Source organism: Megascapheus bottae, chromosome 15, assembly GCF_031878675.1.
Source record: "Megascapheus bottae isolate mThoBot1 chromosome 15, mThoBot2.hap1, whole genome shotgun sequence".
Lineage (NCBI taxonomy): Eukaryota > Metazoa > Chordata > Mammalia > Rodentia > Geomyidae > Megascapheus > Megascapheus bottae.
The window spans coordinates 48,391,419-48,405,419 of record NC_143523.1 but is presented as its reverse complement, the minus strand read 5'-3'; the positions used below and the strand labels follow the sequence as shown (position 1 = coordinate 48,405,419).

Sequence of the window (14,001 nt, the reverse complement as noted above, 5' to 3'; positions counted from 1 at the left end):
TTAGTCCGAGTCTGGGAGAAAGGGATGTAGAGGACATTTTGCAGAAAGAAGGACTTCTGTTAGTATGGTGCTGAGACACACATTCTTAAAGAGTTCTTTCTTTCAAACTCAAATCACCAAATTATTGGATTTAAAAGATAGAAAACCATAAGTCATTTGCTAAGATGTTCTGTGATGGCAATGTTTTTCCCAGAAAATATTGCTCATAGTAATTAGTTTTTGGGGGAAGTTTCAAAAATGACCCAATTATACACATTCCCTGTTAGACTGCTGAATTTTCCAGCCCATGAAGGCAAAAATTGGTTCATTTCATGCTCTAACACTGAATGATATGAAGTTATTGCTGCAGACATATGTTTAGAAGTGCTTGTTTCTTTGTGTGTTGATCTGCTTTTTTCCTGCCTTGCTCAATTCAGCAAATGTCCATCAAGTGTCATTTATGTCTTCTAGAAGATGGAGCTGAAGAAGAGCATCTTAAGGGATCTGCAGTCGAAGAAGAAGGGCTTACATTCTGATTGCTGCTTTGTTTTGGTTACTGTTAGATGTTAGAAGAGTCAGATACTCTGAGAGTAACAAAGGGCAGTGAGAACGCAAAAAGTGCTGGCTGTGTAGTAGCTTTTGTTCTAAGCACTCTGAGCCCTTCATCTCCTTCAGTATTTCTAGCCTCCACTAAAACAAAGTGGATGTTGGGTGTTGGTAGGTTATGGCTGTAATCTTAGCTATTCAAGATGCTGAGATCTAAGGATCATGGCTCAGAGTCAGCTCAGACAGGCAAGTCATCTAATTTATCACCACACAACCAGAAGCCAATCTGTGATTCCAGATATAGCACCTGCTGTAAAAGCTAAAGGACAAGGCCCAGATAAAGCTAAGGGGCAAGGCCCAACCCTAAGTATCAGCATAAAGAAGTTAAAAAAAAAAACACCTGTAGTGTGAAAATGGAACTAATCTTCTGCCATGTATAAACTGTAGTTATTCTTTTTCAAAGTTTGCATGGTTATCTTTGTATTCACTTTTCCTTATCTTTAGTCTGTCTGGCTTTTGTTGTTGTTGTTGTTATTGTTGTTGTTGTGCCTGTCCTGGGGCTTGAACTGGAGGCCTGATTTGAGTGTTATCACTGAGCTTTTGTGTTCAAGGTCAAGGCTAGCACTCTACCAATTGAGTGACAGCTCTACTTCTGGCCTTCTTTGTGCTTTGTGGAGAAGATAAGAGTCTCACAGACTTTCGTGCCCAAGCTAGCTTTGAACTGTGAACTTTAGATCTCATCCTCCTGAGTAGCTAGGATTATACTCGTGAGCCATTGGTACCTGGCTGTATTATCTTGTATTTTTTATGTCTCTATAAATAATCTGGGTTAGAGCTATATTGCAAGGAAAATGCCATGTCTGAACTCTTTTGCCTGTGGTGTGGTCTGGTAATTTCTGTCTAAACCTTTGTGAGAGTTGGTTTTTTCCCCATGTTACCTGATGGAAGAAATCTCATTTGATAATCTGCAGTCTACTTGTCTGGAAGCATAAGGAGTTTGGCTCAAGTCCACCTCCCAAATTAATCTTTGGAGTTGTTTATTTACTCATTCTCTGCTGAAGCAGCCAGTTAGCTGGCAACACATCAAATCTGCAATAATTTGTTTTAATTGACATTGTTCTGAGGCCTTTGGAAGAAAAAAAAAACTGAGAACCTTTCATTCTATTCATTCTTTCTGGAAAATGTGATGTGAAATAGGCCATAATCACGAATGCCAAATTATTATGGAGTCCCTGAAAAGCGGTGCTCTACTCTCAGAAAGGCTGCTGACCTGAGCCCTCATCCAAGAAGAACAGAATTGTGATAGGCCATTTGGCACAGAGAGGAAGTACATTCTGGAAAGGTGCAAATCATCATTCTCCTCTGCTTTCTTCCTCGGGTTCCTACTTAATCACGGCTTCAGTTCACCCCAGAAAGCTGTGCAGCGAGCCATTTTGTGAGCGTGCAGTCCCACGAACACGATTCACATGTTTGATTTTCTTTTTAATCCTGAGTTGCTTTTAGGATTCTTAATACTGAACAGCACAGTGGATAGGAAGGGGTTAGAAAGAAATATCCACATGCTCTTAGATCAACACAGCGACCAAGTTCATAGGCACCAGAGCGCAGAAAGAGAGGAGAGATTCCAAACAACTCAGTCGAATTCGGACAATGTACTGTTTTTCTTAACGCCAGGTTTCTTTTGGCCCCAAGCAAGAAAGGTGGGTTTGCATCACTCCATCAGATTTTCCCTGGTGCTTGAGCCTGACCGCGCCATGAAGGATTGGTTATAACAGATCCCACTCATGTTAGTTAACAAGCCTATGCAGTGGTCAGCTCTAAGAACACATAAATTCGGATTCCAAGTTTATTATTGAAGTCAAGGGGCATGACACATCCTGTGGGTGCTGTCCCATCTCTGTCAGAATAAATAGGATTTAACAGCATCTAAACTAATGTCAGCCAGTTCGTGTCACTGAACTCTGTTTTAGACCATCACATCAGAAAGAACTGTGACAATGTGTTGTGTAATTTATGTATCTGAACTTCCATCCTTAGTTTAATTCTATTAAGACATTGCTATGATTTTAAATGACATCCTCTAGAAGAAGACAATTTACTAAGGAATTCAGATAGATTATTTAAAAACAATAAGTGTAATAAAATGCTGAGACACTAAACCCCTACTCTCTGATTTGGACAGCCATGGTATGTAGATGTTCCGACTCATTTCTCCTTAGTGCTGCTATTAACATAACGATCATTGGTTCCTACAATTTCCCATTAGTTCTTTTATTTTTGATGTGCATAATATAATATATATATATATGGATTAAAGCAATGTACTTGTTTTCAATTAAATAAGGATTGGTGTATGATAATTTTAGGGATAAATTGTACTGCTACAGAGGCAGGGGTAGGCTATTTTTTTTCAGAATTGTTTTGGCTTTCACCAAGAGAATTCTTCAGACTCTTTACTGGGAATAGAAATCACAGTGCCTATTACAGAACTCATCCAGGAGAGCTGGAATGTTCACATACACCAGGTTGTTAGCATTAGAGAAACACACTTTCTCCCTAATCAAAGGAAGCATAAAAAAATAAAAGGTATCATTACATACTGATCATTGCTAACACACACAGAATCAGCAATCAGGAAGGTGAGGTGGTGCCAGGCGTTAGGGCTGCTATTTCCAGTTGGAAGGTAAATCTGCTCTGTGGTGGAGCTGTCTGCCCATGGAGTGGTATGAGAACCATTTGTTTGGGAGGTTCAACTAGACTGGTTGAAAAATTAGATAATGAGAGCTAGATAAATAAAACCATGAGAGGGGTAGACAAGCTAGCCCAATGGCTCCTTCCCCTTCCTCCATGACCGTGCTGTGTGGATTTGATGATTAAGAACCCACAGTACCTCACCTGCTCATTCTTGTTGGGCATTCTTCAGAAACAGCTGGGATATGATATGACAACCAGAGGATAAATTGTGGCCTCAGGAAATGGTTTGCCTTTGAGTGATTGCTGAATGCCTGGAAAATTAATTTGGGCACCTTTCTCCTAGTCATTTGCTTCATTTTTCTCCCCTTTGCTGGGTAGTGTGTCTTCACATTATAGTTAAAAATACATGGACAACACAAATGTGGAGAAGAGCATGAAACTATTTTCAAGAAGAACTTGTAGGCTGGGTTGATTCTATTTTATAGAATAGAATAGATGTGCCCATGCTTTGACAGGACAGGGGAATTTCAGTAGCCATAACTATCTTCACTTTCTCCAGAGAGCTCTGTTCATTGTCACTGTTTTGGTGTTAAGCACAAGGTTGTAAGACAATAAGTAATTCAGATTGCATCCTACTTACCAGCAAATCATCATAATAGTGCTCTCTTGAAAATTCTGTGTTGTCTAACATACTGAGATTTCTTCAGATCAGTTAAAATTAGTGAATATCTTCCTTAAAGCAAATCAATGAGATTTTTTTGAATTGGAAGAAATCAGAAGTTTATGGTTAGGTGAACTCATGGCAGTTAACTTTTTGAAATCAAACCATTTAGCAACTGAAACATTTGAGTGACTACTTATTTAAAGGCCTACTCTAGGAAAGACTAATTTGTGGATAAACAGTACATGCTCAGAAACATCACAGTCATGTCTAACCTGTAAGAATAGGTTGAAAATCATTTATGCTAATGAAGTCAGGCTGCAAAATCCAACCATCCAGACTGGACAAAGCAGGCAAATAGCATCGAAGCAGGAAGCATTCAGTTTATTTGTATATTTGTTTTCTGGCTTTTTGTCTGCCAGAGTGTCACTACTGTATGATGACTATGTCCTTTCTCCTGCTTTCCACTCACATCTCCTTCAAATCTGAGTGTTGCATTTTGCCCAGTTAATTGAGACATCCATTATGGACAAGGTGCTTTTACATAGGAACAGAATAAACAGGGTTGAAGGAGTAGGGTATGGTTACATTCCAGTAACCTCAGGAGGCAGGGGCAGGAAGAGCTGGAGTTTGAGGACCATATAAGAAAGAAAGAAAGAAAGAAAGAAAGAAAGAAAGAAAGAAAGAAAGAAAGAAAGAAAGAAAGAAAGAAAGAGAAAGGAAGGAAAGAAAGAAAGAAAGAAAGAAAGGAAGGAAGGAAGGAAGGAAGGAAGGAAGGAAAGAAAGACAGACTTGGGCAACTCCTATCTATAATCATAGCTATTCTAAAGATCAAGATCTGAAGATCATGGTTCAAAGCCAGCCTGAGAGCCTGAGCAGGAAAGTCTGTGAGACTCTTATCTCTAAGTTAATCACCAAAAAACTGGAGGTAGAGCTGTACCTCAAGTGCTAGTACACTAGCCTTGAGCAACGAAAGCTATGGGACAGCATCCAGGCTCTGAGTTCATACCTTAATACTAGCACAGAGAGTTGAGGAGAGAGGGAGGGAGGGAGGGAGGGAGGGAGAGAGAGACAGAGACAGAGACAGAGAGATAGAGATCCTTAGCTGAAGGACATCCTAAAGACTCCTTCCTCCCTCCCTTCTCTTCCTCCCTCTCTCCCTTTTTCCTTTCCTCCCTCCCTTCTTCCCTTCCTCCCTCCCTTCTCTTCCTCCCTCTCTCTCTTCCATATTTCCTTTTTACTAGATTATTTTCCAAGTTTGATTCCCATGTAAAATCCTTCTAGAAATGCCTGGAATAAAGGAATTTGTTGGGAAAACGAATTCAACTTGATTAGTTAGGAAAAGATACTACGATGAAATTTGGGACAAGATCCCTCTGAAATTTCACTTTTGTTCTGATAGTCAAAGTAGAGTGTAAAAATCTGTTTTCCCTTTAAAGAGCTGTTCCGTTTCACTGTAATATATGTATGCTCTTAAAGGCCTTAAGGATGTTACAGGAGTCTGTATCATTCCAGCACCCAGGAATCTCTCTGTTCTGGTGTAAAATTTTCCAGTATGTTTTTCTGATTGTACGAATCTATAAATAACCTATAGAGCACATTTAAAAAAAACAGGACTAGACTGTAGACATTATTTTGTGATACACCTTTTAATTTCCATGAACAGATATTTATGCCATAATCTTTTAATCCGTTTTTAGTATTATATTGTATAGATATGCCTCCTGTGGATTTTTTTATTTATAAATAGAAAGGATAGTCTTATGCATATCTTTGTGTATTTATATGCTTATATGTTAGCTATGAGCACTTACATGGAGTTGCTATGTTTTAAAAGTACGTACTTACACAGTTTCAGAAGCAACTGTAAAGTTACTCTCAGAAACATGTTGAATCAATTGATGTATTCACCATTATTGTGGGCCAATGCCATGAATACACCACCTTAGAAATGACTCAGGTTTAAGAACAAGTAGTGTATGAAGAGAGAACATCTCAAGCCCGTGAGCTCAGAAGGATCAAACGTTTCCCATGGTTGCTGTGGAACTGTTTCTGGTTGCTAAGAAGGTCATCGCTGTATAACCAGCCCTTTCCCAAGTCTGTCATGCTGTAACACGAGTTCTCCAGTCTATGGTTGTACTTTAAATCCTTGTCTTGTTGTGTTCTTACTTAGATTGAGGAGGACACGTGGCAGAAATACTACTTGGAAGGAGTCTCCAATGAAATGTACACAGAATATCTCTCCAGTGCCTTCGTGGGTCTGTCCTTCCCTACTGTTTGTGAGTAAGTGACAGTGAACTGGGTGCTCTCTGGCTCTTGGGGATGTTTGGTGTACCCCGTGTAGAAGGGTTCTTGCCACTGCCCAAAGGCACATGGTCACCACTGGGGATGCTCCTTGGTGCTCAGACTTGCACATGCTGACATAGCAAAGTGGTTGTGATATGATCCCTGCCTTGAAGGTTTCCACTGACTTCAGTTTTTCTTGCAAGCCTTAGAATCTTGAATGTGGTTGCATCCTTCCTACTTATTTGTTATATTTGACCTTCATATTTTGAATTATGCTTCCATGGCATAGACATTTGTATGAAGGTTGTTATAAAGCCTTGCCTGATTTTCTTCTCTTTATCTTCATTTTTATTTTCTTCTCTTTTCTTTTTTCTTTCATTCCTTTTTTCCTTCTTTCTTCCCTCCCTCCTTCCCACTTCTCTTTCTTCCTTCATTTTTCCTTCTTTCAGTCCTTCCTTTTTACTCCTTTCTTCCTTTCTTTTATCTTTCTTTTCTTCTTCCATTCTCTTCCCCCCTCCCACCCTCAATCACTTCCTGTGCCAGGGATCTAACCCAGGTTCTAGTACATGAGAAGCACACACTATACCATCCAGCTACAAACCTAGCATTTGGGGCAAAACCAAATTTTGAGTCCCTGAATAAAATGATTTTAATCTGCCATCTACTCAAGACAGATTATGGCAACATTAAAAACCCAGTTGCAATGAAAAGATTGTAAGTGCTTTTACCACAGGTTGAGGAAATGTGGCAAAGGAATCAGCCATGTAGCCTCCACATGGCAGCATTATAAAGCACCAAGGCTTAGCTTCTTGCTGCACAAGATGGTTGGTGCACCAGATGGAGCAGGGGCTGGTAGCCACAAGTTTTCATAGTCTGCCAGGCTAAACAGGGGTCACTTAGGCAGGAGCTGACCTGGATTCAGGTCATTTCTCCGTGGGGTGATGGGACTGTAATCATGACCCACTGGGCCATACAAGGGTCTGTCATCCTGTCTTACTGTTAAAACTTGAGAAGAAATGGGGATTTGAGAAGGGTTGAGGAAGAAAGGCCCCTTCCTTGTGCTCTGTGCTTACTAGGAGCCAAGACTAACTTCTGGAGTGGAATGTCTGCAGGTGTCCAGTGAGCCCAGTGCACCCTGTACAATAAGGGAGCCATGGGCACTTTGAGCCCCTTTGGACTATTCTGTTTACCTGGAGCCTCCTGTCAGTGCCCACAGCAGGTGTTCCCTGCTAGTCCCCAGGACCCAATCCCAAGCACTCCAGCATAGTTTAGCTGTTTACTGAAATTTCTCACCCTTGTCTCCGAGTGAAAGTTTGAATGTTAAATGGGCTGGAAAAGTGAATAGGTAATTGATTCAGAAGGAGTTATTTTCTGAAAGTGGATGCCCTGCTGTAATGCCCATGTGTTCCTTTCTTGGAGAGCTATTTCTTTTCTTTTCTTTTTTCTTTCTTTATTTTTGTTAATGTGGGAAGAAATTAACCATTCCAAGGCCCTGGGACGTAAGACACTGAAGCTGTCCTCAAGAGATTTTCTTCTCCTTGACTTTTCATCATGCCTAGGATAGAAAAATCCAGAATTACAGCAGGACTTAACAGATTCGGGACTTATCTGTTATTGAAGCTGCAAGTGTGCAACATAGAAGTGTTCTGAGAACCAAGGATAGGTTTCTATGGTGTTAGAAGTATGAAGATCATAAAGCACCTTTTGTTTGCCCATTGTGTTTTCCAGGTTTGACTAGTATCTATGAGTGAAAAACATTTTCTCCAAAGCCTCCTGGTACTCTCAGGTCATCCTCATCTTTTAACCCCACCCATCTCCTCAGTTAAGGGAAGTAAATCAGGCTTTTTCTCATCAGTAGATCTTCGATCTAAGTTATGAATACATACTAAAAATAGTCATAGTCATATGCACGTATACGCAAACATGTGAACATGGTATACTCAGGGGAGGACCAACTAACTCACAGTTTAACAAAATGTATTTTGGGGGGAGAGTTTGAGGTCAAGGGGTAGGGCAGCTGACAAATGGAGACAGTAAGGGTGGGCCATGCAGTCATCATATTCACTGTCCATATATGAAGATGGGCCTGACCACCCTCTTCTGCAGATGGAAACAGGGTGGGTTCATTGTAAGATACATAGGGACTGCTCCCCCTAGAGGCTATAACTGGCATGGGCACAGTGGAGCATGGGAGGCTATGTTTGCTAACATTTCAAAATAGTGGTATTTCACATAAGAACTAGATTCTGGCCCCTCTTGTAAGCCTGAGATGGCCATGAAGGAGGTGCACATCTGTTAAATGCTAACTGGCTCCAAAGAGATGTATAGTCATCCCCCTACCTTGATGTCTTAAACAAGGCCAAAGCTCCATGAATAATCCCAGGCCTGGTGGTGGAGACGAGCGATTTTTACTAACCTTGATCTTCTGAGTGGTGTGAAACTTCACTGGCCTTCCATGCAACAGCCTGGACTAGAGGATTTAGAAACTGCTCCAATATTTCCTTGATTGATTTTCCTATTTAGAACTTGTCCCAAAGTGGGTGGGCGGGAATCTTTCAGGCCTATCTTATTGTCAGAGAATTTAGTATTTGTTCAGTAAAGCTTCTGTATTACAATACACCAAAAAATGGCGACTTCTGATGTGAGTGAGAACGTATTCAACTTAGTGCTATTATTCGTTTAATGCAATGATTCGGCAGAGGTGCAACTAATCAATAAAGAAAGGACATTTAATGAGATTTAGGAACATCCCAAAACATTGAAGCTCTCCTCAAGCATTTGATTATCTGGAGGCTTAATTATCTGTGTTTTCTACTTTAAATTAAAGAAAAGCCATAACTCAAAGTTACTGGCAGTTTAATGATAACACTCTTCAATTCAGGTTAATTAAAGCACAGCCGTAATTAGAGTGTAGTGTTGTACATCACCGGGCTGGTGCATAAGTATTTTCATTACAGTACGAATTGGCTATTCAATTTCCAGATGACATAAAGGATGCCAAAATATATTTTAAGCTGGTTTGTGGAGAAGTTAAAAAAAAGAATTGGGGAGGGGAGCATTCTGGGCATAATAAAGCACAGATAAAATATACAGATTTTTAGAGCAGTTTCTGTAATTATATGCTGCACTAAAACAATATGTGGCCAATAATGTCTAAAAGCATGAAAAGAAATAAATTTATTCTTCCCCTGGGCTGGCAGAGTGCCACTCCATGGGCTGGGCTCCCTGCATGGATTGCTTGGAGCTTTCTCAGGGGCTGAGAGAATCACTCTATGAACAGATAAGAGAGACAGATCTGTAGATTAAATACGAATCATTTCCTACAAGAGCAGGAAGGGGGATGAAAGAGAGAAGGGGAAGAGGTCAAAACTAGCTTTAAAAAAATTTCAAGCCTGCTAGGTATTGGTGGCTCTTGCCTCTAATCCTAGCTACTCAGGAGGCTGAGATCTAAAGATCCTGGTTTGAAATCAGCCCAGATAGGAAACTCTGTGAACTTATATTTCCAGTCAACCACCTTCTCCCCCCAAAAAGCTGGAAGTAGAGCTGTGTCTCAAATGTAAGAGTGTAATCATGAGCAAAAAACTCAGGGAGAGTGCCCAGGCTTTAAGTTCAAGCTCCAGGATTCACACACACACACACACACACACACACACACACACACACACACACACACGCCAATGTTGAGACATCAGCTATGTATGTTGACTGTGTACATCCCATCATTTATGGATATCCTTGTATATGATCAAAAGTTAGGTCTTTGTTCTAAAACCAGAAGCTAATTTAAACAAAATGTAAAATCACTCCAACCTTTTCTCTCCATTTTCTCCTTTCCCTCCATAACAATTCTATGATGTTTATATTAACACAGTTGTCTCTGTTTTATAAACAAGGGTACTGTGGTTCAGTGGACATAGGTACTCTGGGGCAGTAAAATTACAGCAAAAGAGCTCCAGGAGATGCAGAAGAGAGAGCTTTCTACTGATAGCTATTCACAGCAGACACTAGCCATCTTCAGCTCCCTTTCCACTGTCTTTTGCCCCCATGAACATACAGGTGGTAGTGCCTAGCGTGCAGAAAGAAGGCCAGAGCTAGGATGCCGTCTGAGATCACTTTGTGATGTCTATAGTGAGAGTCACAAAGGACTGGGGTCAAAACCCCAGATCAGCCACTTGCTGGATCTGTGATTTGGGGAAAGATACTTGATTTCTGTGTACTTCCTTCCCGAGTCAGCTCAGCTACTTGATCTTGGACTTGTTATACACTCCCAGTTTCCTCATCTGTGGAAATAGGAATGGCCTCCTGTCTTCTCCTCCCATCTCTTTTCCCCATACTCCTCAAATGGGAGCAGCTACAAAGAAAAATAGGTTATAGTATTCCCAACTTTTATGAACTTTTTCTTTTCTTGAATGTGTGTGTGTGCCTATCCTGGAGCTCAAACTCAGAGCCTGGGGGCTGTCCCTGAGTTTTTGTGCCAAGGCTAGTACTCTACTACTTGAGTCACGGCTCCACTTCCAGTTTATTTTAGGCAATTATTGGAGATAAGAGTCTCCTGGACTTTCCTGTCTCCAGCTGGCATTCAGTCGTGATCCTCAGATTTCATTCTCCCTAGTTAGTGCCTAGCTTTTGTTTACTATTATTTAGTAAGTTCTCTGATCAATCTGTCACTAGGCAATGGACTAGATATTTAATGAACTGGGGATATTTTCACCATTATGCCCAGCTCAGAGCCATTTCTGGAGAAAGTTGCAATTTGGTTACATACATGCACATGAAGAAATTAGTAATAATACTTACCAATATCAAAGGATTTGGTTTCCCTATCGGCACCACCTTCGGGATTGGCTGTCTTTTTGAGGGAAGTATTAACCATCGGGGATTCCCGATGTGCGTGTGCGTGTGCATGTGTGTGTGCGTGCGTGCGTGCGTGCGTGCGTGTGTGCGTGTGTGCGTGTGTGTGTGTGTGTGTGTGTGTGTGTGTTGGCCTGGAGGGGTGGGGGAGGGGGTTACAGACATCTAGAGTCCAGAAGCTGAAGATTCTAGAGTGTTCTCCATGGAAGTTACCAAGAAAGGCTTCCTGGAAATGAGACTATCTACCTTTTGCCTTGTAAGGGGGTTGGGATTCAATTAAGAGGGAAAGAGGGGAGTGGGTATTCTAAGCAGTCCATCTGAATACTCTGGACACACAAATCTCTGATATTTGCCACTGAGAGCACATTAGTTTCTCCTTTAGATGAGAGAATCACATCAGATAAAATCCCACATGTGTTTCTTTGAGAGGAAAGAGTGATAAGTTTTTCAACAAAGAGCTTGTGATGATGGTGAGGATGCACTCCCCTGCCCGCAGGTAGGCAATGGTAGAGGAGGGAGGGTCGACAGAAGGAGCTGGAAGAAAACACAGCTTCAGCAATTCAGCTGACCGTGGAGAGAACACGGTGTTCCAGGCTCTAAGTCTCATGGTGCGCCTATTAGGCAGTCACTCACCACTTGCCAGGTATAAAAGCTTAATTGTATCAGGCTTTACAGCTCAAAGGGGATTAGGACAAAAGGTGTATTTAAAAATATGAAGTGTCTCTCTGCCCCCTTGCAGTTGATGGAGCAGTTAAAATTCATATTTGGTGTGGAGTATTTAATATGGGAACTCCAGTCAGCTTTCCATTGGCTGTCCTAAAGGGCAGGAATTCTGTGCCCTCTATCATCTGCAAATAGAGGTGCTCCCAGCTGCTCAAGATGGCGTGTGTGTGTGTGTGTGTGTGTGTGTGTGTGTGTGTGTGTGTGTGTGTTTCATTCTCTGCCTTCCCCATCCACTTTCTGTGTCCCTAGAATTCACAAAAGCATGCTCTACCAACAAACCTTTCAAAATACGCCTTTTGAAGAAACTTTAGACTGCCCAGAGAAAAGAGAAAGCCACTCTCCCAATGAACAGTATAATTAATTTAGCGTGGGTGGTGTGTGACATTTTTACTGGGCAGGGGAAGGGGGTAGGAGACATCCCAACTTGAATCTGGAGGAAGAAGAAACGCGGCTGATCAAACCGCTGTAGAATAGATTAGTTTAGCCACGCTGAGGAAATGAGCACCCATGCAAATACAAGTGTACAGAAAACTTAAACTTCATCTTTCTCTAAAGTGTTTTCCTAGCATTGGCCCAATCCATTTCTTTTGGATGTTTTATAATATAGGAACCCAGAGCATGAAGGGAACCAGAAATTTTTTTTGTGTCTGAGCATTTGACCAGCAACCATAAAATCCACTGAAATCCTTAATGATGGGCTACAGAATCGGAGATAGATCTAAAATTCTCCATACACTGGCCAGGGACAGTTGGAACTGGGTGAAACTGTCCTTGACTAGAGAGCTGGGTATACAATGCAAACACAGACTTTCCTTACACTATATATTTTAATTGATATAATAGTAAAATTCCATGAGATGCACTTCCTCATACTATTGGCAAATGCTAATTATGCTATAAAGATACAAATTTTTAAAGTTCAAATGTTTTAGGTATGGAGTGCAAGTGGGGTGTATGTGTGTGTGTGTGTGTGTGCGTGCGCGTGCGTGCCTGTGTGTGTGTGTGTGTGTGTGTTATGTGTTGCATATATTTAAGGGTAGCCCTTCCATTCTGCCATTAACAAAGCTGTTATGAAATCTAGTTTAGCTGGGCCTGCGAACTGGTGGCTGACAATTATAATCCTAGCCACTTAGATAGCTGAAATGTGAGGACCTCAGTTCAAAAGCAGCCCGGGAAGGACAGACTGTGAGATTCTTACTTCCAATTAACCATCAAAAAACCAGAGGTATGGTTTAAGCCTTGAACGAAAAAGCTAAGGGGCAGTGCCAGGTCCTGAGTTCAACCCAAATACCAATGCCAAAAGAAAGAAAAGAAGAAAAAAAAATATATACATATACATATACATATATAGAGAGAGTGAGTTTGGAGGAAAAAGGGAGGGATGGAGGGAATGAAGGAGGGAGAGAGGAAGGGAAGGAGGAAGGGAAGAAGGAAAGGAAGGCGGGAGGAAGGAAGGCTGACTGGCTAAGTTTAACAACATCACCGTAAACATTTTAAATTCCTTCTTTCCCTGGTGCTGAGTCTTACAGAGTTTCCAAACAAGTCTTGTATCTAGACATTTTATGTCAAGAAGTTATCATTTTAAAACCAAGCCTTTGAAGATGAAGGTGTTCCATTTTAACCACTTGGTGCGATAGGCCTGCTTTCCCAATACATCACGTGTACATGATATTGACTCTTACCATTCAGTCAGCCTAAAGTTCCTAAGGCTTCTAAGTGGCTGGAGAGGGGGAGGTGCTTCCTAGAGGAGCCTGGGCCAGAGGGCATTGTAGAGCTGCTTCTCTCCTCTGACACCTTCCTGGTGGAAAGAGTCATCTTGAACAGCTCTAAATCCATACTGGCACACACTTCCTTGGCACAGAAGATGGTGCAAAGTCTGTGGCAGGTTTTCATGCTTAATTCACACGAGCAAGTAATCTTTCCACTCAAGGGGGGCTGATTTAATGGCAAGAACAATTTATTTCCCTCTGGGTAGGTAAAAACAGTTGGACTCAGATTCTTAAGAGCCTTTGTTTCAGGAACATCTGGGTTGGAACTACTATAGTTAATAGATGTAGCTAGCAGAAATAACAACAACAAAAAGAAATAGAGGGCTTTGTATAATGCCACTGTCAAATTTGGTAGACCTCTACTTAACAATTATCAGGAAAGCAATCTAATCTTGTTATTACAACAGTTTTATTGCAGATTGCTGGTTTAAGACCTTTTTGTTACAAGTGACTTTTTTTTTCTGAAGAAAGAAGTTATTTGATTTCCCTTGT

General features: G+C 41.1%; 1 protein-coding gene across 33 annotated transcripts in view; it reads left to right on the top strand.

Moving 5' to 3' along the window:
- Kcnma1 (potassium calcium-activated channel subfamily M alpha 1) overlaps positions 1–14,001 on the top strand; it is a 675,048-nt gene that overhangs the window by 513,556 nt on the left and 147,491 nt on the right. For all 33 annotated transcript variants that reach the window (XM_090346647.1, XM_090346640.1, XM_090346639.1 and 30 more), the window contains exon 15: positions 6,054–6,163. In XM_090346647.1, coding sequence (XP_090202773.1) covers positions 6,054–6,163 — 110 coding nt within the window. The remainder of the gene's footprint in view (positions 1–6,053; positions 6,164–14,001) is intronic.